The 21267-nt window shown below is 41.7% G+C and overlaps 1 protein-coding gene across 1 annotated transcript in view; it reads right to left on the bottom strand.

The window, feature by feature from the left end:
- Positions 1–21267, bottom strand: part of LOC126162354 (nose resistant to fluoxetine protein 6-like) — a 346588-nt gene that overhangs the window by 92124 nt on the left and 233197 nt on the right. The window contains exon 8 of the mRNA XM_049918807.1: positions 19602–19770. Within this exon, the coding sequence (XP_049774764.1) occupies positions 19602–19770 (169 nt within the window). The remainder of the gene's footprint in view (positions 1–19601; positions 19771–21267) is intronic.

Here is a 21267-nt window from a genome sequence, read left to right as displayed (position 1 = left end):
ACACACATGACAGAGATCTGTAGTGCTTAAGACAACGAGATTTGCTGTCATTTGTAATTTCCCTCTTTAATGTAAGCTGTACTATGCCTAAAGATGTGCACCTTTATCCTGTGTCGAAGAAGAAGGTCCCTTATTTACTGGTTGTATCGAGTAAAATGTCAACCCTTTATGCTGATGAAGGGACTGTTTTCTATGATACATCACTAAAATATATTCATTGACACAAAAAATCTTGCTTTTAATGTTAAGTACTCTCTTGAGATCCGTAAGTGTTATGACACATCAAAGCACAAAAGTTGAAAGCTCAGAAAATATTAATCCAACTTTGGGGCTTCAGCCACAAAAACAAATATCAGGAAATGTTCTACTGAATAAAATGGCTCTAAGCACTATGGGACTTTACATCTGAGGTCATCAGCCCCCTAGACTTAGAACTACTTTAAACCTAACTAACCTAAGGATATCACACACATCCATGCCCGAGGCAGGATTCGAAGCTGCGACCGTAGCAGCAGCGCGGTTCCGGTCTGAAGCGCCTAGAACCGCTCGGCCACAGCGGCTGTCTTCTACTGGACATTTTCCCCAGTATTAATGCCAACTAAAAAGAGAACTTTCACGGGGTATGTTGGTGATAAGTTGAGAAAACCGTCCCGAAACACATGTGCTACAAAACGCCCCTGTTTCCTGCCCATATACCCCGGCATCAATATGGGTTATGATCACCATGAACACGTACACAGGCCGCACAACGGGTTGGCATACTCTGGATCAGGTGGTAGAGCAGCTGCTAGGGTATAGCCTCCCATTCTTGCACCAGGGCCTGTCGGAGCTCCTGAAGTGTCCTTGGGGTTTGAAGAGAGATCGGTCTTCTTGTGGTGTTGTACATTTTGAACGTCCCGTACTGTAGCGCCTGGACACGTTTCCCGTCTGCTGGAATCATTCCCATAATCTTTGTAGCACCAGCCTCCACTCACCCTAATATTCTACCCCTCATAACGTCATCAATATGTGTTCTTTGAGCCACACACAGTCACCATTAGCTCGTCTGGAAACGTCTGCACACTTACTCGCTGCGCCGCACTCTGACATGCACCAACACACTTCTGCGTAGGTGGACTGCTGCCATTATAATCTCGATTGCATCTGATGTTGGAATTTCTATTTTGTCATTTATATCTACATCTATATCCAAGGTGTTTAAAAATGACCTGATTTCAAAATTCCATATTTATTGATAAAATTCGACATAAACTGGACACAATGTATCTTCTTTTGTAGAAGTTACGGTGGCTGTTAATCTGGTCTTCATTTCTTCTGCGTCATGAGGTAAAGAAGAAACGAACACACTTACTATCACATACAGGGTGTTTCAAAAATGACCGGTATATTTGAAACGGCAATAGAAACTAAACGAGCAGCGATAGCAATACACCGTTTGTTGCAATATGCTTGGGACAACAGTACATTTTCAGGCGGACAAACTTTCGAAATTACAGTAGTTACAATTTTCAACAACAGATGGCGCTGCAAGTGATGTGAAAGATATAGAAGACAACGCAGTCTGTGGGTGCGCCATTCTGTACGTCGTCTTTCTGCTGTAAGCGTGTGCTGTTCACAACGTGCAAGTGTGCTGTAGACAACATGGTTTATTCCTTAGAACAGAGGATTTTTCTGGTGTTGGAATTCCACCGCCTAGAACACAGTGTCGTTGCAACAAGACGAAGTTTTCAACGAAGGTTTAATGTAACCAAAGGACCGAAAAGCGATACAATAAAGGATCTGTTTGAAAAATTTCAACGGACTGGGAACGTGACGGATGAACGTGCTGGAAAGGTAGAGCGACCGCGTACGGCAACCACAGAAGGCAACGCGCAGCTAGTGCAGCAGGTGATCCAACAGCGGCCTCGGGTTTTCGTTCGCCGTGTTGCAGCTGCGGTCCAAATGACGCCAACGTCCACGTATCGTCTCATGCGCCAGAGTTTACTCCTCTATCCATACAAAATTCAAACGCGGCAACCCCTCAGCGCCGCTACAATTGCTGCACGAGAGACATTCGCTAACGAATAGTGCACAGGATTGATGACGGCGATATGCATGTGGGCAGCATTTGGTTTACTGACGTAGCTTATTTTTACCTGGACGGCTTCGTCAATAAACAGAACTGGCGCATATGGGGAACCGAAAAGCCCCATGCTGCAGTCCCATCGTCCCTGCATCCTCAAAAGGTACTGGTCTGGGCCGCCATTTCTTCCAAAGGAATCATTGGCCCATTTTTCAGATCCGAAACGATTACTGCATCACGCTATCTGGACATTCTTCGTGAATTTGTGGCGGTACAAACTGCCTTAGACGACACTGCGAACACCTCGTGGTTTATGCAAGATGGTGCCCGGCCACATCGCACGGCCGACGTCTTTAATTTCCTGAATGAATATTTCGATGATCGTGTGATTGCTTTGGGCTATCCGAAACATACAGGAGGCGGCGTGGATTGGCCTCCCTATTCGCCAGACATGAACCCCTGTGACTTCTTTCTGTGGGCACACTTGAAAGACCAGGTGTACCGCCAGAATCCAGAAACAATTGAACAGCTGAAGCAGTACATCTCATCTGCATGTGAAGCCATTCCGCCAGACACGTTGTCAAAGGTTTCGGATAATTTCATTCAGAGACTACGCCATATTATTACTACGCATGGTGGATATGTGGAAAAATCGTACTATAGAGTTTCCCAGACCGCAGCGCCATCTGTTGTTGAAAATTGTAACTACTGTAATTTCGAAAGTTTGTCTGCCTGAAAATGTACTGTTGTCCCAAGTATATTGCAACAAACGGTGTATTTCTATCGCTGCTCGTTTAGTTTTTATTGCCGTTCAAATATACCGGTCATTTTTGAAACACCCTGTATCTCCATAAGAAAAAATCGCATGGGTTCATATCTGGCGATCTTGGAGGCCAAGAATTCAGGGCTGAGTCTTGTGGTCCCGTGCGCCCCACCCAGCGTTGAGGCCGAGTGTCATTGAGAAACGTTCGTTGTTGTGCCAGTGTGGTGGAGCTCCATCCTGTTGCAAAATCAAGTCATCGGAGTCCCCTTGACGTTGTGGAAAAAGCCAGTTCTTCAGCAGCTCAACGCTGGATAGGGCGCACAGGACCTCGAGACATTGTATAATCGCTCTTTTAATTGAGAACAATATTATCACGCTTATTCTCATATAGGGGAGAGGTGATCGATAATATCGGAAATAATTAATAGCATAGAAAAAGTTTTAGATAAAATTATCGATATATAACCTCTCTTCAGAATAAAGCCCACAGCAAAGCAGCACTTCAGAGAAATCAACTCAGCTACTTTTGTTTCTAAATTGCGCGGTTACTGTTAGTTCTCTTGTCTTGTTTTCTGCGCTCTGAATAAGTCTACGTAGTTGCGGCGTGCGATATAGCCGGCATTTCCGTGTGATATGCTACGGAAGGGATAAGGGCACTTCTGTTAAACTGCAAGAAAAGTGGCTATTTATATGGGACGGACTAACGTTGAAACTTATACTGAGGTGTAGGTAGATTTTTGCCGTAAGGTAACGGACTAAGAATATCTCAGGAATTGTGTGCGCGAGAGAAAGCAACGCTCAGTATTAAACTCTATTGCAAGCCGAACAACCAATACTAGGATCTGAGTACTACAAGAAGGGAAGTTAATTTGAATTTAAGAGCGGAACTGAACAATTAGCATTGTAAAAGTAATAGCGTACGAAGTTTGAATGTCTGTATCAGATTATAGGAATGGACCATAGTCTTTGCTCTAATGTCTTTAAGTGACTAACTATAAAAATCACGGAATTTTAGTTGCCGTAATTGCTGACAGTAATTGTAGGATCAACCCTTCCTTTCTGTATATACAAAACGCAATCCTTCATGATCATTTAATTATTATTAAATGTTGTTAACAAAAAAACTAAAGTGATTTCCACAACAATGTGTGTATTAGTCAACGATAATCGTAGGAAAGCTGCAAGCCGTATCTCTGGATGACGGAAGGTTCGATTATGAAGTATTACGAAGCGTAAATTGTGAGTTAAAAGCTATTTAACATTTCATTTCCAATCGGGCAAAAACAATACAAAATCAGAAACAGCGCGGATAAGTAGTAATGTCGGAAATAAGTTGAAATAACTAACATCCAAAGACGTTATTAACTATCTTGTCTTCGGTAATGCAGAAACAAATGAAGGGTGATCGACAGTGCAAAAAGTCAACATTAATTATTATTATGAAAACCCGAAACTTAGTCGCCGTTACAGTGAATATGTTTCTGGCTGCTTCACTGATGTGTAGATACAACAAAAAGTCGGACATATACAGTAGATAACAACATCAATATCTTACGTTAGAGAAGGCGGCATCAGATCGACGGGGAGCGGCTACAACTGGCGCCCAACGCGTGACTCGAAAAAAGGTTTGAAAACAATTATTACGTAATAAACAGTGGTGAAATATAATTGTTGTAATTTCTTAATGGACAGTGTCTCAAAATTTCCAATTACATGTTTCATATTCTCCACTACGACAACTCACGACACCAGCGCAACGATACGAGCTGATTGCGGACGGAAGATCGCATCTGCGAGTGCGACCGACAACGAGACGCCTATCTCAGGGAACTACAAGACGTCAGAAGCTGTACAGAAGGTAGGAAATAATTGATTTGTGTTATTGCGTAGTCATAGACTGTGCGGCTGATCCTGCGGAGGTTCGAGTCCTCCCTGCGGCATGGGTGTGTGTGTGTGTTTGTCCTTAGGATAATTTAGGTTAAGTAGTGTGTAAGCTTAGGGACTGATAACCTTAGCAGTTAAGTCCCATTAGATTTCACACCCATTTGAACCTCTGTTACTGCGGCTTGGACTTTCATGTGTAAAGACACTTTATTACTCAACAGTACCTCATTGTGCGGAAATACAGAAGCGTCCGATCTTACCCGTCGGCTTTGACCCATGACGTCACAAATACCGCGGAAACGACTATAAACAATTCCAATATGGCGGATATAAAAACATCGCATACGTATTGTAAACACTGAAATACACAAGTTTCACAAAAAACCTAATGACTGTAACGGGACAAGCGTGGGAAATTAGGGGTTTTTGGGTGCGGAGAAACTAAATATACAGAAATGTAGCCACCGACCGCCATTCAAAACCACGCAAAACAACGAAATAAATCAACATCACAAAACTGACCAAATACCAAAAAACACATTCCTATCCATAATCGGACACTTCCCTTAACCTATATAGCTCAACAGAACCTACCGATCACATCCCCCAATAGAAAACTAAGAAACGAAAGCTTCCCTTACACCTACATACATCGGCACTTATGCAGTTTAGCAGGTACGGAAAAAATTTTTCATTTTTTTTCAAAATTTGATCATCATGTGTCGTTATGCGGTGGGGGGAGTCTGCAGTGCCCCCCCATCCCCCCACAGGCTTCATTAGTGTCAAATCAATATTTTCGAATCATAGGCGGCCGCTGCCGCGGCCGCATTCCAAAAAAAAACTCCCAACCTAACCTCAAGTGGGCTACGCTACAGATCAATATGTTCATCAAATTGCTTCATATTACGTATACATGTTCATTAGTGTCAAATCAATATTTTCGAATCATAGGCGGCCGCTGCCGCGGCCGCATTCCAAAAAAAAAACTCCCAACCTAACCTCAAGTGGGCTACGCTACAGATCAATATGTTCATCAAATTGCTTCATATTACGTATACATGTTCATTAGTGTCAAATCAATATTTTCGAATCATAGGCGGCCGCTGCCGCGGCCGCATTCCAAAAAAAAACTCCCAACCTAACCTCGTATTCAGGGCTACGCTACAGATCAATGTGTAGGTCCCTTACGTCACGGGTCAAAGCCGACGCGTGAGATCGGATGTTTCCAACCTATACCCAATACACAAAACATACATAAATAACCAAAAAAAAAAAACGGAACTTACCTCAAAAAAGTTCCAGCTCCACAAACTAGATTGGCCACCACAATCACACACAAATGCACACACGCACGCACGCACACACACACACACACACACACACACATACAAAAACACACACACACACACACCAACGAAAAAATACTGAACTAAAATAAAAACCCAACCCACCCAAACGTCAACCCCCTGCCCCACAACTCCAAAATACAACACACAAACACTATACAACAAAATAAACCACCCACCCACCTACCCAGCCCACCCTAACTAACCACTTTCGGTCTATACATTTTACCCACAGCCCTTAAAAAAACCCGAAGAATGCAATAGCCCTGTGGGACACTCTTCCGCCAACAGTACTCATCTAAATGAGACTGAAGGTTGGAAGAGCGCCTCTTCCCCCTCCCAAGAACTGACTTAACCGCTCCCCACATCCCCTCAATTGTGTTAGTGCAAGCCCCAGTATCATAATTCTTAAACTCTAGACTGTGGTTCACTACTAAATGATTAAATCCCCTCTCACCCAACCCCCTATATGAAGAAAACGCATCTGAAACTACTGTGGACCCCGGCTCTACATACTCCTCAATTAACCCCACTAATTCAGGCTTCGACCTCCCCTCCACAACCCTAAAAACACATTCAGTACCCCCACCCCCCTGAACAACAGCCCCCCACACCCAAAGACCAGCCACAGACTTCCCCCTCCCATACTTCCTTTTACCAAACTGCGACTCATCCACCTCCACAACCACCCCATGCCCACCCAACTTACCCCTGTACTTAATAAATTCGGAACACACCTCACGACAAAAGGAATACCAGTCTAAAACAGTCCTCTCACTCACACCAGTCTCAAGCGCGCAAAAACTCTGCCCGCAACTATAACAAAAATAATACGTAATAAGCACAATCTCACGCATGGCCAATCTAGACTTCTCGAACCAGGTACCACGCCTTACAGAACGCCATACGCCATCTTTCCGGCAACACCACATGTATCCGTCCCTGGTCCGAGAGTCCGGAACTTTAACCAATTTCATAGGTTCACGGCACACAACGCACTTCACGACCTCGGCAATTAAGCCAAATAGCTGAAGAAATTTAATCAGCTCTAAAGCTGTCTCCCCCATCATCGCCCTCAACCGAACACTGTTAAGGCGGTCTTTCATATCCATTCCTGAACAAAAAACCACAACCAAATACACTCAATAACAAACTCACCCGACGTACAGCAATGAGCATTAAATTAACCATTAACTCACTAATAGAAATTCCGCTTCAAATCCAACACCTGAGCAACAGAAAACTGACCCCACCACACGAAACAAACGAAACAAACGAAAACCATGAACACACCACCAGAGAGCACGACAAACAAAAACAAGACATCTACAAACACGCCACAATCGCAAATCAAACTCCGCGCCGTAATGACGTCACACACCACAACACGCTTACGTCACGGGTCAAAGCCGACGGGTAAGATCGGACGCTTCTGTTGACCCCATTGTGCTTCCTTTTAATTTTAATTGCATGGGTAAATGAGGCAGGTCCGTGACACACAAACTGTATAAGTAGTTAGAATTATATTTTATTTATTGTGTATTATTATTCTGGTGTTACTCTGAGAGTGTATATTTACAACAATGAAACGGGGATACCATTTAAAATCGAATCTAGATACAAGTCTTGGGACTTTGCGGAGAGCAGATACGAGCGAGGATGAAAACCGGGTGGAAAATTTAAATGTTAATAGGACAGGGGATTTGTTGGATCCTGAGATGTCAAATATGAGTAGAACTAGTTTGGTAAGGAGTTCAAATGGTTCAAATAGCTCTGAGCACTATGGGACTTAACATCTATGATCATCAGTCCCCTAGAACTTAGAACTACTTAAAACTAACTAACCTAAGGAAATCACACAACACCCAGTCATCACGAGGCAGAGAAAATCCCTGACCCCGACGGGAATCGAACCCGGGAACCTGGGCGTGGGAAGCGAGAACGCTACCGCACGACCACGAGCTGCGGACGGTAAGGAGTAATGACCATACCGAAAGTGACGAGTCTGAAACTGTAGGTACTTGTGAGGAAAGTAATCCTACCAGTGTGGTCACTAGGCCATCTGGAGATATCAGTATCAAAAAGCTGTTTGAATTTGTAGTGAAATAAAATCAGGAACAAATAGAGCTAGATGACAAAATCAATATCTGACGTCACAGAAGTCGACGACAGTAGATCGACGGGGAGGGGCTACAACTGCCCTGCATTCTTGGTCTCCAGGATCGCCAGACGTGCCCCATGCGATTTTTTTTTTTTTTTTTTGTAGGTATATGTGATGGAAAGTTTATTCACCTCCACTTTACTTCGTGACATAGAAAAAGTGAAGAACAGAATAACAGCCACCATAATTTCTATAAAAGCAGATAAGTTGTGTGAAGATTATGACGAATTTAGCTATCGTGTGGATGTTGTTCGTGCTGCTGCTGGACACAGAGCATTTGTAATAGCATAGACAAAACTTTAAGATTTTTTTTAGTTCAACCCACGTTTATAGTACGTTTTTCTCAACATAAATGGAGTTTTGAAGTCAGCTCATTCTTTTTGAAACACACTATAATTTATTCGGGATCGTACGAGGTGTCTGTTCCTTTGGACAGGTCCGAAATAACAGACAACACATATATGGGCGTTGACAGCAATCAATGATCATTCAGTGTGGGTGCTCTATTCATCTGACCTCTTCCGGGAATCAATCTGTGAACAACGAGGATGACGGACAGGGGATGCTATTTATGTAGCGTAAGACGAGATGGGAATTTGGTTTGGACGGGAAGCGTGCTTAGACAGCTGAAGTTGTTAAGACGACCGTCAGAGCGGGAAATCCGGGTCTGAGTCCCAGTATGGCACAAGTTTTCGCCTTCTCCGTTTCGATAGCCGTAATTGAGTTACAATCGCTGTGAGGCGTGGTTTTTATCGACATCGGCACTGCGCTTCCCGCAGCGTAACTCGAGAGTAGATTTCGCATTTCACCACTGGCGTCCAAGGTCGCCTGATTTTATACAATGTGATTATTGTGCGGGGTTTGTGAAAGACTCGCTCTGTGTGCCTCCCATTCCAACAACTATGGGTAAGAGGCGACAGAACATAGCAGTTTCGGTGAATCCGGTAACTTCAGGCCTGTTCGAGAAAATCCGTGTTCGACCATCATCGAGATATTTGTCATTTGTTCAGTGGAGAGTGCATGGAACATTTGTGAGGGGCAAATGAAAACTTTGACCATAAACGTAGTTGCAAAATGCACCCCAAGGTTTTAAGGGCACGCATTTAAAAATGTAGCCTTTTGAAATTGGATCTTTCTCTAGAAGATGAAAACTTTGTAATCCTGTACGTAAGTTAAAATTTACCCCAACATATGCAGAATCGGATGAAATCGTATTAATCTTTTTGCAACGCCTTGTATATTCCGTATGAGAAATTCCACCAATCCTTTTGAGGTAGTTGATCACTAGTTCCATGTGCAATCTTTCTCTTCTCAATATTCAGCTTTTAAAGGGTGGAATAACAATTGATTTTTAAGTAAAGATTTAGCTTACGTTCTTCTACATCTACATCCATACTCTGCAAGCCACCTGACGGTGTGTGGCGGAGGGTACCCTGAGTACTTCTATCGGTTCTCCCTTCTATTCCAGTCTCGTATTGTTCGTGGAAAGAAGGATTGTCGGTATGCTTCTGTGTGGGCTCTAATCTCTCTGATTTTATCCTCGTGGTCTCTTCGAAAGATATACGTAGCAGGGAGCAATATACTGCTTGACTCTTCGGTGAAGGTATGTTCTAGAAACTTTAACAAAAGCCCGTACCGAGCTACTGAGCGTCTCTACTGCAGAGTCTTCCACTGGAGTTTATCTATCATATCCGTAACGCTTTCGTGATTACTAAATGATCCTGTAACGAAGCGCGCTGCTCTCCGTTGGATCTTCTCTATCTCTTCTATCAACCCTATCTGGTACGGATCCCACACTGCTGAGCAGTATTCAAGCAGTGGGCGAACAAGCGTACTGTAACCTACTTCCTTTGTTTTCGGATTGCATTTCCTTAGGATTCTTCCAATGAATCTCAGCCTGGCATCTGCTTTACCGACGATCAACTTAATATGATAATTCCATTTTAAATCACTCCTAATGCGTACTCCCAGATTATTTATGGAATTAATTCTTCCTGAAGCAAGGTGAATAACTTTTACCAGTGGTGACTGATGTGCACAAAAACGTGCTGCATTCTACTCTGGAAATGGTTAGGAGAATTCTCATCGGGTCTTTGCATCGTGTTTTGAAGAAAATAAAGAATGATCGGCTTGTAACACTTAAATCGATTAGTAGCAGGTTTATATTAGGTAACTGTGTATCTACGATTATGGAGTGTTTTCTTTGTTAGTTAAGGTCATTGATTTTAGAGTTCTGTAATGTATTAATAGAAAAAACTAACTGATGTTTCAAATAATGGAATTTTATAATATGAGTGTGTTCATGCTTAGGGTATTTGTGTTTTTAATATGTAAAAGACGTAGGAAAGTCCCTCAGTAACGGAAGTGGCTCGACGCAATGTAAAAGGTGGTTCTGGCGGTCGAAATGGGCGGCTACATGGTGGGAACGATACGCAGTTAGTGGCTAGCCGTTGCACGGTACACATCGACGGTGCCAAGGGAGGCAATCGGAAGCCGCTTTGCAAGGAATTTGGCCTCGGATGTGGATTTGGCTGTTGCATGGTACTCTCGGCAATAAGGGATGGCTCTAACACATTAAAAATCCGTCGCCAAGAAGAAATTATATGGAGTATTCAAACATCAAGAGCCGTAAGTACAGTTAGCCGCCACGTCGCTTGCCACCACAACTTCGCCACTGCTCCACCAACTTCATGCATACAGATATGTATCACAGCATGGACCAGTTCATTTGTGTGAGTGATTTTAATAATAATCTAAGTGCTATAAACCTGTGTTTAGAACCCTAAATTTTATCCTAATCATGAACCTATGCAGGATCCTCTCATAAACGTGCAGTCAACCGAGTATAGTGTTTTAAATGAACGAGTGATTTATGTATATTTGTCAAATGTGCAAGGATCAGCAAGAGTTGAAGTTAGTTAGAATGTTGCTATAGTGATTTCAGTTTATTGCAAAGTATCGTTTTGCAAATACTCAGTGTAACACTGTGTAAATGTTACGGTCTAAATCACTTGCTTCATAGGTGATGAAAGAAGGCAAATAAGTTATACTCATTTGAAACTTAGTTTAGCTTTGATTACTAACATGAACGATTTTCTGAAGTTAATTTGGAATTAGTGTAGAATAATTTGCCTTGAAGAGAGTAAAACCATAAATTATTCCAAGTGAAGTTAAGAACTGAATCTAGTTGAATTGAATTTTGCTGCTGAAATAATCATAGAATTTGACTAGTGATACAATATCAGTTTATGAGTCCCAACCATACTCGTCTCACATTAGAAAGATAAATGGACTACTATTACTACTAAGGAAATCTGATGTATTTCTATAAATAGGAGGATAAACAGTGGATTGCGGTATTATTTATTTCAATTCTGGTATTTATGTGTTAGTGAAGTCAGAAGTCCCTCTTGGCCAATTTTAGTTCTGCACTTCTTGCAGGAATATTTCAGTAATGACCCAATTAAGAATAATGAGAGTTGTTCTTATTAGTGTGAGTTTGGTACGATTTTGCTTTCTATGATTACTAGTATGTGCATAACTGGTAACTACTGCTACACACAGCTCAGTGTGCCCTATGTTTGTTTGTATCCTGTGTACTACTCAAAGGGAAATATTAATGAAAGTACACTACTGGTCATTAAAATTGCTACACCAAGAAGAAATGCAGATGATAAACGGGTTTTCATTGGACAAATATATTATACTAGAACTGGCATGTGATAACATTTTAACGCAATTTGGGTGCACAGATCCTGAGAAATCAGTACCCAGAACAACCACCTCCGGCCGTAACAACGGCCTTGATACGTCTGGGCATTGAGTCAAACAGCTTGGATGGCGTGTACAGGTACTGCTGCACATGCAGCTTCAACACGATACCACAGTGACTGGCGTATTGTGACGAGCCAGATGCTTGGCCACCATTGAGCAGACGTTTTCAGTTGGTGAGAGATCTGGAGAATGTGCTGGACATGGCAGCAGTCGAACATTTTCTGTATCCAGAAAGGCCCGTACAGGACCTGCAACATGCGGTCGTGCATTATCCTGCGGAAATGCAGGGTTTCGCAGCGATCGAATGAAGGGTAGAGCCACGGGTCGTAACACATCTAAGATGTAACGTCCACTGTTCAAAGTGCCGTCAATGCGAACAAGACGTGACCGTGACGTGTAACCAATGGCACCCAATTCCATCACGCCGGGTGATACGCCAGCATGGCGATGACGAATACACATTTCTAATGTGCCTTCACCGCGATGTCGTCAAACACGGATGAGACCATCATGATTCTGTAAACAGAACCTGGATTCATCCGAAAAAATGACGTTTTGCCATTCGTGCACCCAGGTTCGTCGTTGAGTACGCCATCGCAGGCGCTCCTATCTGTGATGCAGCGTCAAGAGTAACCGCAGCCATGGTCTCCGAGCTGATAGTCCATGCTGCTGAAAACGTAGTCGAACTGTTCGTGCAGATGGTTGTTGTCTTGCAAACGTCCCCATCTGTTGACTCAGGGATCGAGACGTTGTTGCACGATCCGTTACAGCCATGCGGATAAGATGCCTGTCATCTCGACTGCTAGTGATACGTTGGGATCCAGCACGGCGTTTCGTATTACCCTCCTGAAACCACCGATTCCATATTCTGCTAACAGTTATTGGATCTCGACCAACGCGAGCAGCAATGTCGCGATACGATAAACCGCAATCGCGATATGCTGCGATCCGACTTTTATCAAAGTCGGATACGTGATGTTACGCATTTCTCCTCCTTTCACTAGGCATCACAACAACGTTTCACCAGGCAACCCCGGTCAACTGCTATTTGTGTATGAGAAATCGGTTGGAAACTTTCCTCATGTCAGCACGTTGTAGGTGTCGCCGCAGGCGCCAACCTTGTGTGAATGCTCTGAAAAGCTTATCATTTACATATCACAGCATCTTCTTCCTGTCGTTAAATTTCGCTTCTGTAGCACGTCATCTTCGTGGTGTAGTAATTTTAATGGCCGGTAGTGTTACTTCAATAACTAACATTGAATTTTCTTAAACTTATATATCCCATTTAATGTGCGTAAATGAGCTGGCGACATTCACTTGTTTTATTCGTATGAACTTTTCTACTTCCCCAAAGTTAAAGCCTGTTTAGCATTTTTTGTTAAATTTCAGTAAATTCAAAATTACAGTCCGATACTCTTATCCGTGGACGAACCCTGGAGATACTAAAAGGTATCATATAGATATATAATGGTAAGACAGAGATTTAGGAACCAGGTTTTAAATTGTAAGACATTTCCAGGGGCAGATGTGGACTCTGACCACAATCTATTGGTTATGACCTGTAGATTAAAACTGAAAAAGGTGGGAATTTAAGGAGATGGTACCTGGATAAACTGAAAGAACCAGAGGTTGTACAGAGTTTCAGGGAGAGCATAAGGGAACAATTGACAGGAATGGGGGAAAGAAATACAGTAGAAGAAGAATGGGTAGCTTTGAGGGATGAAGTAGTGAAGGCAGCAGAGGATCAAGTATGTAAAAAGACGAGGGCAAGTAGAAATCCTTGGGTAACAGAAGAAATATTGAGTTTAATTGATGAAAGGAGAAAATATAAAAATGCAGTAAATGAAGCAGGCAAAAATGAATACAAACGTCTCAAAAATGAGATCGACAGGAAGTGCAAAATGGCTAAGCAGGGATGGCTAGAGGACAAATGTAAGGATGTAGAGGCTTATCTCACTAGGGGTAAGATAGATACTGCCTACAGGAAAATTAAAGAGACCTTTGGAGATAAGAGAACCACTTGTATGAACATAAAGAGCTCAGATGGAAACCCAGTTCTAAGCAAAGTAGGGAAAGCAGAAAGGTGGAAGGCGTATATAGAGGGTCTATACAAGGGCGATGTACTTGAGGACAATATTATGCAAATGGGAAAGGATGTAGACGAAGATGAAATGGGAGATATGATACTGCGTGAAGAGTTTGACAGAGCACTGAAAGACCTGAGTCGGAACAAGGCCCCCGGAGTAGACAACATTCCATTGGAACTACTGACCGCCTTGGGAGAGCCAGTCCTGTCAAAACTCTACCATATGGTGAGCAAGATGTATGAAACAGGCGAAATACCCTCAGACTTCAAGAAGAATGTAATAATTCCAATCCCAAAGAAAGCAGGTGTTGACAGATGTGAAAATTACCGAACAATCAGTTTAATAAGCCACAGCTGCAAAATACCTCGGGGAAGATCAGTTTGGATTCCGTAGAAACACTGGAACACGTGAGGCAATACTGACCTTACGACTTATCTTATAAGAAAGATTAAGGAAAGGCAAACCTACGTTTCTAGCATTTGTAGACTTAGAGAAAGCTTTTGACAATGTTGACTGGAATACTCTCTTTCAAATTCTAAAGGTGACAGGGGTAAAATACAAGGAGCGAAAGGCTATTTACAATTTGTACAGAAACCAGATGGCAGTTATAAGAGTCGAGGGACATGAAAGGGAAGCAGTGTTTGGGAAAGGAGTAAGACAGGGTTGTAGCCTGTCCCCGATGTTATTCAATCTGTATATTGAGCAAGCAGTAAAGGAAACAAAAGAGAAGTTCGGAGTAGGTATTAAAATCCATGGAGAAGAAATAAAAACTTTGAGGTTCGCCGATGACATTGTATTTCTGGCAGAGACAGCAAAGGACTTGGAAGAGCAGTTGAATGGAATGGACAGTGTATTGAAAGGAGGATATAAGATGAACATAAACAAAAGCAAAATGAGGATAATGGAATGTAGTCGAATTAAGTCGGGTGATGCTGAGGGAATTAGATTAGGAAATGAGACACTTAAAGTAGTAAAGGAGTTTTGCTATTTGGGAAGCAAAGTAACTGATGATGGTCGAAGTAGAGAGGATATAAAATGTAGACTGGCAATGGCAAGGAAAGCGTTTCTGAAGAAGAGAAATTTGTTAACATCGAGTATAGATTTAAGTGTCAGGAAGTCATTTCTGAAAGTATTTGTATGGAGTGTAGCCATGTATGGAAGTGAAACATGGACGATAAATAGTTTGGACAAGAAGAGAATAGAAGCTTTCGAAATGTGGTGCTACAGAAGTATGCTGAAGATTAGATGGGTAGATCACATAACTAATGAGGAAGTATTGAATAGGATTGGGGAGAAGAGAAGTTTGTAGCACAACTTGACCAGAAGAAGGTTGGTAGGACATGTTCTGAGGCATCAAGGGATCACCAATTTAGTATTGGAGGGCAGCGTGGAGGGTAAAAATCGTAGGGGGAGACCAAGAGATGAATACACTAAGCAGATTCAGAAGGATGTAGGGTGCAGTAGGTACTGGGAGATGAAGAAGCTTGCACAGGATAGAGTAGCATGGAGAGATGCATCAAACCAGTCTCAGAACTGAAGACCACAACAACAACAACTCTTATCCGTTAGACAAACACCCATCGAAATTTCAAAATCCTTTCATAGGGTAGCAGTAGCTTGTGATCGGGCAAGCTAGTGTTATAGGCTCAACGGTTTTTTTTTATGCGGAGAGAAGCATTGTCGTGCTGATACATATAAGGTCTAACTCCAAACAACTGCCTCCATGTGGGAAGCTCGACTGCAGTTCGTAAATTCTTGTAAACACTTCGGGTGAAACTAATGGCGGGTGCACAAATCAGGTAAGGAAACGACCCCAGATCATGTCATCACTTCTATGCGTGTCATCATTGCCTCAATACACTTAACTGTATACCGTTCGCTAAGTATCCGCATGTCACATTACCTAACGCCAGAAGACCTTTGCGTCACTTCAGGAGGCGATGCGCATTCATGCAGGCGATCAGTGGCTTTCTGGCAGCATCTTGGCTATGAAATACTGGGTACTATCGTGTCTCGGTGGATTGCTCTCTCGCTGACTTCTGCACCTGAGTTGTGACCTCTACTACTGCTGACACAAACGTAAAAAAACTCGTCCGTGCAGAACTCTTTGGAGGCAAAATTGTTTAGTCCCTTCTTTACATTTGAATTCTCAATACCGTCGCTAAAAGAGGCGTGATCACACACTACTGGTGAAATTGTGACACCCCCCCCCCCCCCCCTAGGATCTCGCCTCCGTGGAGTTCAATCACGTAATTAAGTGCAAGAAGTTTATGTGATCGCTTTCAAAGATTGTTCTTGAAGCCGTCGTACGGCCGGAGACAAGTTGCTGGAAGCGACCGGTAAATTATTTTGCACCAGTTATGGGTGAAAAGAGTGCTCTTACCGCTGGGTTCGCGCTGAACTTCCCTCTTCACCGCACAGACGTCTTGTTCAAGTACAACATCTACATCTACATATATATTCCACAAGCCGCCGTACGATACGTGGCGGAGGTACCCTGTACCGCAAATAGTCGTTTCCTTTTCTACACACAGGTAAAGCGACGGAAAGACGACTATTCATGTCTTCGTATGAGGCGTAATTTCTCGTATCTTCGTGCTCCCGGAATGTATGTTGGCGGCAGTAGGATCGTTCTGCTCTCAGCTTCAACTGACGGGTCTCTAAACTTTCTCAATAGTGTTCTTCGAAATGAATGTCTTCTTCCCTCCAGGGATTCCCATTTGAGCTTCCGAAGCATATACGTAACACTAGCAAGCTGATAGTCTGTCAGTAACATATCGCCTCTGAATTGCTTCGTTGTTTTCTTTCAATCCGGCCTGGTCGCATTAGCGTTCTATATGCGATATCCTTTATGGATGAACTACACTTTCCTAAAATTCTCCCAATAAACCGAAGTCGACCATTCGCCTTCCCTACCACAATCCTCACATGCTCGTTCCGTTTCCTATCGCTTTGCAACGTTACGGGCAGATATTTAAACGACGTCACGGTGTCAAATGGTCCAAATGGCCCTGAGCACTATGCGACTTAACTTCTGAGGTCATCAGTCGCCTAGAACCTAGAACTAATGAAACTTAACTAACCAAAGTACATCACACATATCCATGCCCGAGGCACGATTCGAACCTGCGACCGTAGCGGTCGCTTGGCTCCAGACTGTAGCGCCTAGAACTGCACGGCCACTCCGGCCGGCCGTCACGGTGTCAAGTAGGACACTAATAATGCTGTGTTCGAACATTACAGATTTGTTTTTCCTGTTCATCCACATTAACATGCGTTTTTCTACTTTAAGAGACAGCTGCTATTCATCACACCAACTACAAATTTTGTCTAGATCATCTTGTATCAACGTACAGTCACATACTTTCGATACCTTCCTGTACACTACAGCAACATCAGCGAACAACCCCAGACTTCTGCCCAACCTGTCTCCTAGATCATTTATGCATATACAAAATAGCAACTTGCTATCACTTTTCTGGGGCACTCCGGATGTTACCCCCGTCTCCGATGAACACTCGCCGTCGAGAACAACGTACTGTGTTCTATTACTCAAAAAGTCTTCTAGCCAGTCACAGATTTGGGAGCATATTCCATAAGCACTTACCTTCGTTAAGAGTCTGTAGTGGGGTACTGTGTCGAATGCTTTTCGGAAATCTACAAATATGGAATCTGCCTGTTGCCCTTCATCCACAGTTAGCAAATATCATTTAAGGAAAGAGCAACCTGGGTTTCGCACTAGCGATGCTTCCTAAAGCTGTGATTCGTGGGCTTGAGTTTTTATGTCTCTAGGAAATTTATTATACTCAACTAAGAATATGCTCTAGTATTCTGCAGAAAACCGATATTAAGGACATTGGTCTGTAATTTTACGGGTCCCTTCTTTTATACTGTAACCTCCCCGCAGAAAATATTAAATGGAAATGTGCCAAGTGTAACCTCCCCGCAATTCTTTACAAATACCATTCGAACAGTTTTTGTTATGAGAAATTAGAGATATTTTTTACTATCGTTATAAAGTTCGTTTTACCTACGATATTCTACTCATACTTTAGTCTCTCTTTTCCGAGTGACTGTAGTCTTCGACGCTACAAAGATTCATTTACCTGTCTTTGGCAGATTATTTACAAGAACTTGTAAGAGAATGTAGCAAAGGCTATGCAAGATCTGTACAATTCGACAAGTCTTCTGTCGGACAAACCCTTTCTTGAAACATAGAAACAAAAGTCATACTGTGAAAGTAAACTGTTAAATTGGGGAGGAAATCAATGTATTTACGCAGTGAAAATGTCATAATCACACATCTCAAAATTGGCACACGCAGTTCTTGCTGCATCGTTGTTTTTTTTTTTTTTTTTTTTTCTTCCCTTCCCTTATTAGGCCATTATTGCCTCTCAAGTTCCCTACGTTTTCATTGGCTTGACGAGATCACTTTTCTGCACTGGATTTTGAAATTCATTGAGAGTCTTTTCCGATGGATCCTCTGCAGTTGTCCATTCCATGTTCTTCCCTTCCTTCTGCTTTGTTGTACGCTGCCTACCTGAAGCTCTGTTCTGAGGTATTTATTTTATATTTTGTGTGTTCCTTTATTTACTTTAGCAGCTCTTATAAACTTCATTTTGCATAAAAATACATATTACGTATTTCTTATACTAAGTCCATGAATCATTTCCTTGTGGCAACGAAGACAACTTTTCATTCGTGGCTGTTTATCTTTTATTTTTTGTAATTAGTTGTCAAGTGAATGTTGATTGCTCCACTTATCGTGCTAAATTTGGTAACATTATTTTTTGTATCGTCAAGGTAATCAAAAAACATATCAAAAACACAGCGCCAGTGATTAAAATGGTTTTCCTGGCATGACATTCTGTTTAAGAACAATTTTAGATTGAACAGACATTATTTATGGTGTGGTATTTGAGTATTATGTTGCATAAATATTTTGTTGATATAATGTATTGGATCTTTGCAAGTCATCGCCTTTTCTTAAAATCCCTGCGAGATTATTAAATTCTAAAAAAACATAGTGTAATACTGCCACATAAAATGTACTTCATCATTAACGCATGTACTTCATACGTTCGTTTTTTTAGAATTCTTTGTCATGAAAGATACTGCAGAATAGGTCACAGAAGGAGCTAATTATCTACCAGATCTACTTATCGTTCTGTTAATGTATGAAACAGAGGAGGGACAACGGGGAAGGGTGTGGGGGAACTGTTCGTATATTTTCATGTTTATTATAAATGATCTTTTGTCTGTGAATGTTCCATATAAAGATACTGATGGCTACTACGTTTTTGGCGTTATTCTACTGGCTTTACATTACACTATAAGACAACTGAGTTACGAAGTATGTAGCAAATGAGTTGCCTACCTTCTGTGCCTTCAGACGAGAAAAGTACTAAATCTTACAAGTTGGATTCGCCCCAAAGGCTTACGACCTGCGCATTCATCAATATCCAGTGTATATTTCATAATCTGCGACTAAACTATGTGATAAGCCAGTGATGAAAAGCCTCACCATGTTACCAGGATCTATGTAGTTGTTGACATAAAGGACGTTGGTCCACCAGTTGGTCTCACATCGTGTTTGCTCCTGAAGCACGGTGGACTTCCAGAATGGCCCGGAGCCCATGTAAGGCAACACGCCACAGTGGAACAGGATCACTAGCACGTATAGCGGCGTTAACCTGGATGAACAGAATAAATCAAACTCTTATTTATCATTCCAATCTTTTTATTCTAAAACTTATTTATAAAAAATGAAAGTCGTTCGTTAAATAGCCACCCCTTAAATTACTCGTTTCACTTCAGTTATGAGTCGCTAAATAGTTGGAAAGAATTTCTGTACTCCGGTTGTCAATTCGTAATGCTACTACAGTCCTTCGCTGGTAAAGTGAAGGTATGTCTGTAGGAAATACTTTGTAGGCATAGCGACCCGACCAATGCAGAGATCAGACAGTAGAGTTCGGTCGAAAAGTGCTCCGTCCACCGCAACACAAAGAACCATTTCTGCTATTGTTTCCGTCTTGCTATGGGCGAGTTGCTGTTTCCTGTTTCTTGCCGCTTGTCGGTTCTGGATTATGAACGATGTGTACTGACAGAAGAACATTCCGAAATGTCAATAAACGATCGTGATGAAACTTGGTAGGTATGTAGAGGGGGCAAAATAATGTAATACAGTTTCTTGTCCCCAGTTTCAGTTATAAGGGGTAAAACACAAACCGAAAGGTAATTTCTTATATTAAGTTTGGAGGGAATATCTTCGAAACGATGATATATAAAAAATGTTTTTCATATAAAAGCTGATACATAATTAACGTTCTTGAAAATTGTAAAAATGAATTTTGTAATTCGAAATTTTGCTAAATATCCCACCACCATTAATTAACTTTAAATAATGAAAACTTTTGTTACAACATAAATTACAGAAGCTACATACATACATGTTTAATAAAGTTGGTTTCTGACATACTATTTTTGAAAATAAGCTGTACACAATTTGCAGGCAGAGTATTTTCAACATACCTAACTAAAATATCTTTACGTTCATTATTAGACTAGTTATTTATTTTATTTATATTTCTTTTATGTTTTAAAATGGTGTTTCATGTTTTACATTCTTTTTTTTGTTTTTTACTTTACCCTCTCATGTACATGTATTTTGTTAATTGAAAATAATAAGCAAAATGAACGAAGTTTCTTCACACAATACACGCGACAGAGAAAACTATATAAAACAAAATTCAGCAGAATTTTAAATTGTCACGGGAGACCCTATAAGTATTCTGATTAGTATCAGACTTATTTCAATACCTCGTTAAGCTGTGGCGAAGAGAATTGATTGTGTACTGACTGCAGACTGGTTATATTGCTTCTCAAGCGTAGATTAATTATACCGCTTCTCAGGTGGAGATTGACATCATAATCATTCAACAGAACTAGATTTGAAAAATCTTCTGAAAAAGTTCTTCCAACATCGAAATCCGTATACATTTCATGCTTGTACCTGTGACATCGAGCTCTATGGGATCACTAGATGAACACGTTCCTCTGAGTGTGATGGTGAAAACGGTTTTTTCACATTGATCGGCCGCCTTCTCATAGTTTTAAAAGAAACTAAAGGTGAATTTGAACTGAGAAATCGAGAATCTCTTTTTGAAGTCCCAGATGTCCTTGCGACAGCT

This window comes from Schistocerca cancellata, chromosome 2 (genome assembly GCF_023864275.1).
Source record: "Schistocerca cancellata isolate TAMUIC-IGC-003103 chromosome 2, iqSchCanc2.1, whole genome shotgun sequence".
Classification (NCBI taxonomy): domain Eukaryota; kingdom Metazoa; phylum Arthropoda; class Insecta; order Orthoptera; family Acrididae; genus Schistocerca; species Schistocerca cancellata.
The sequence above is the reverse complement of the archived record's forward strand: the minus strand, read 5'-3'. Positions and strand labels throughout refer to the sequence as shown.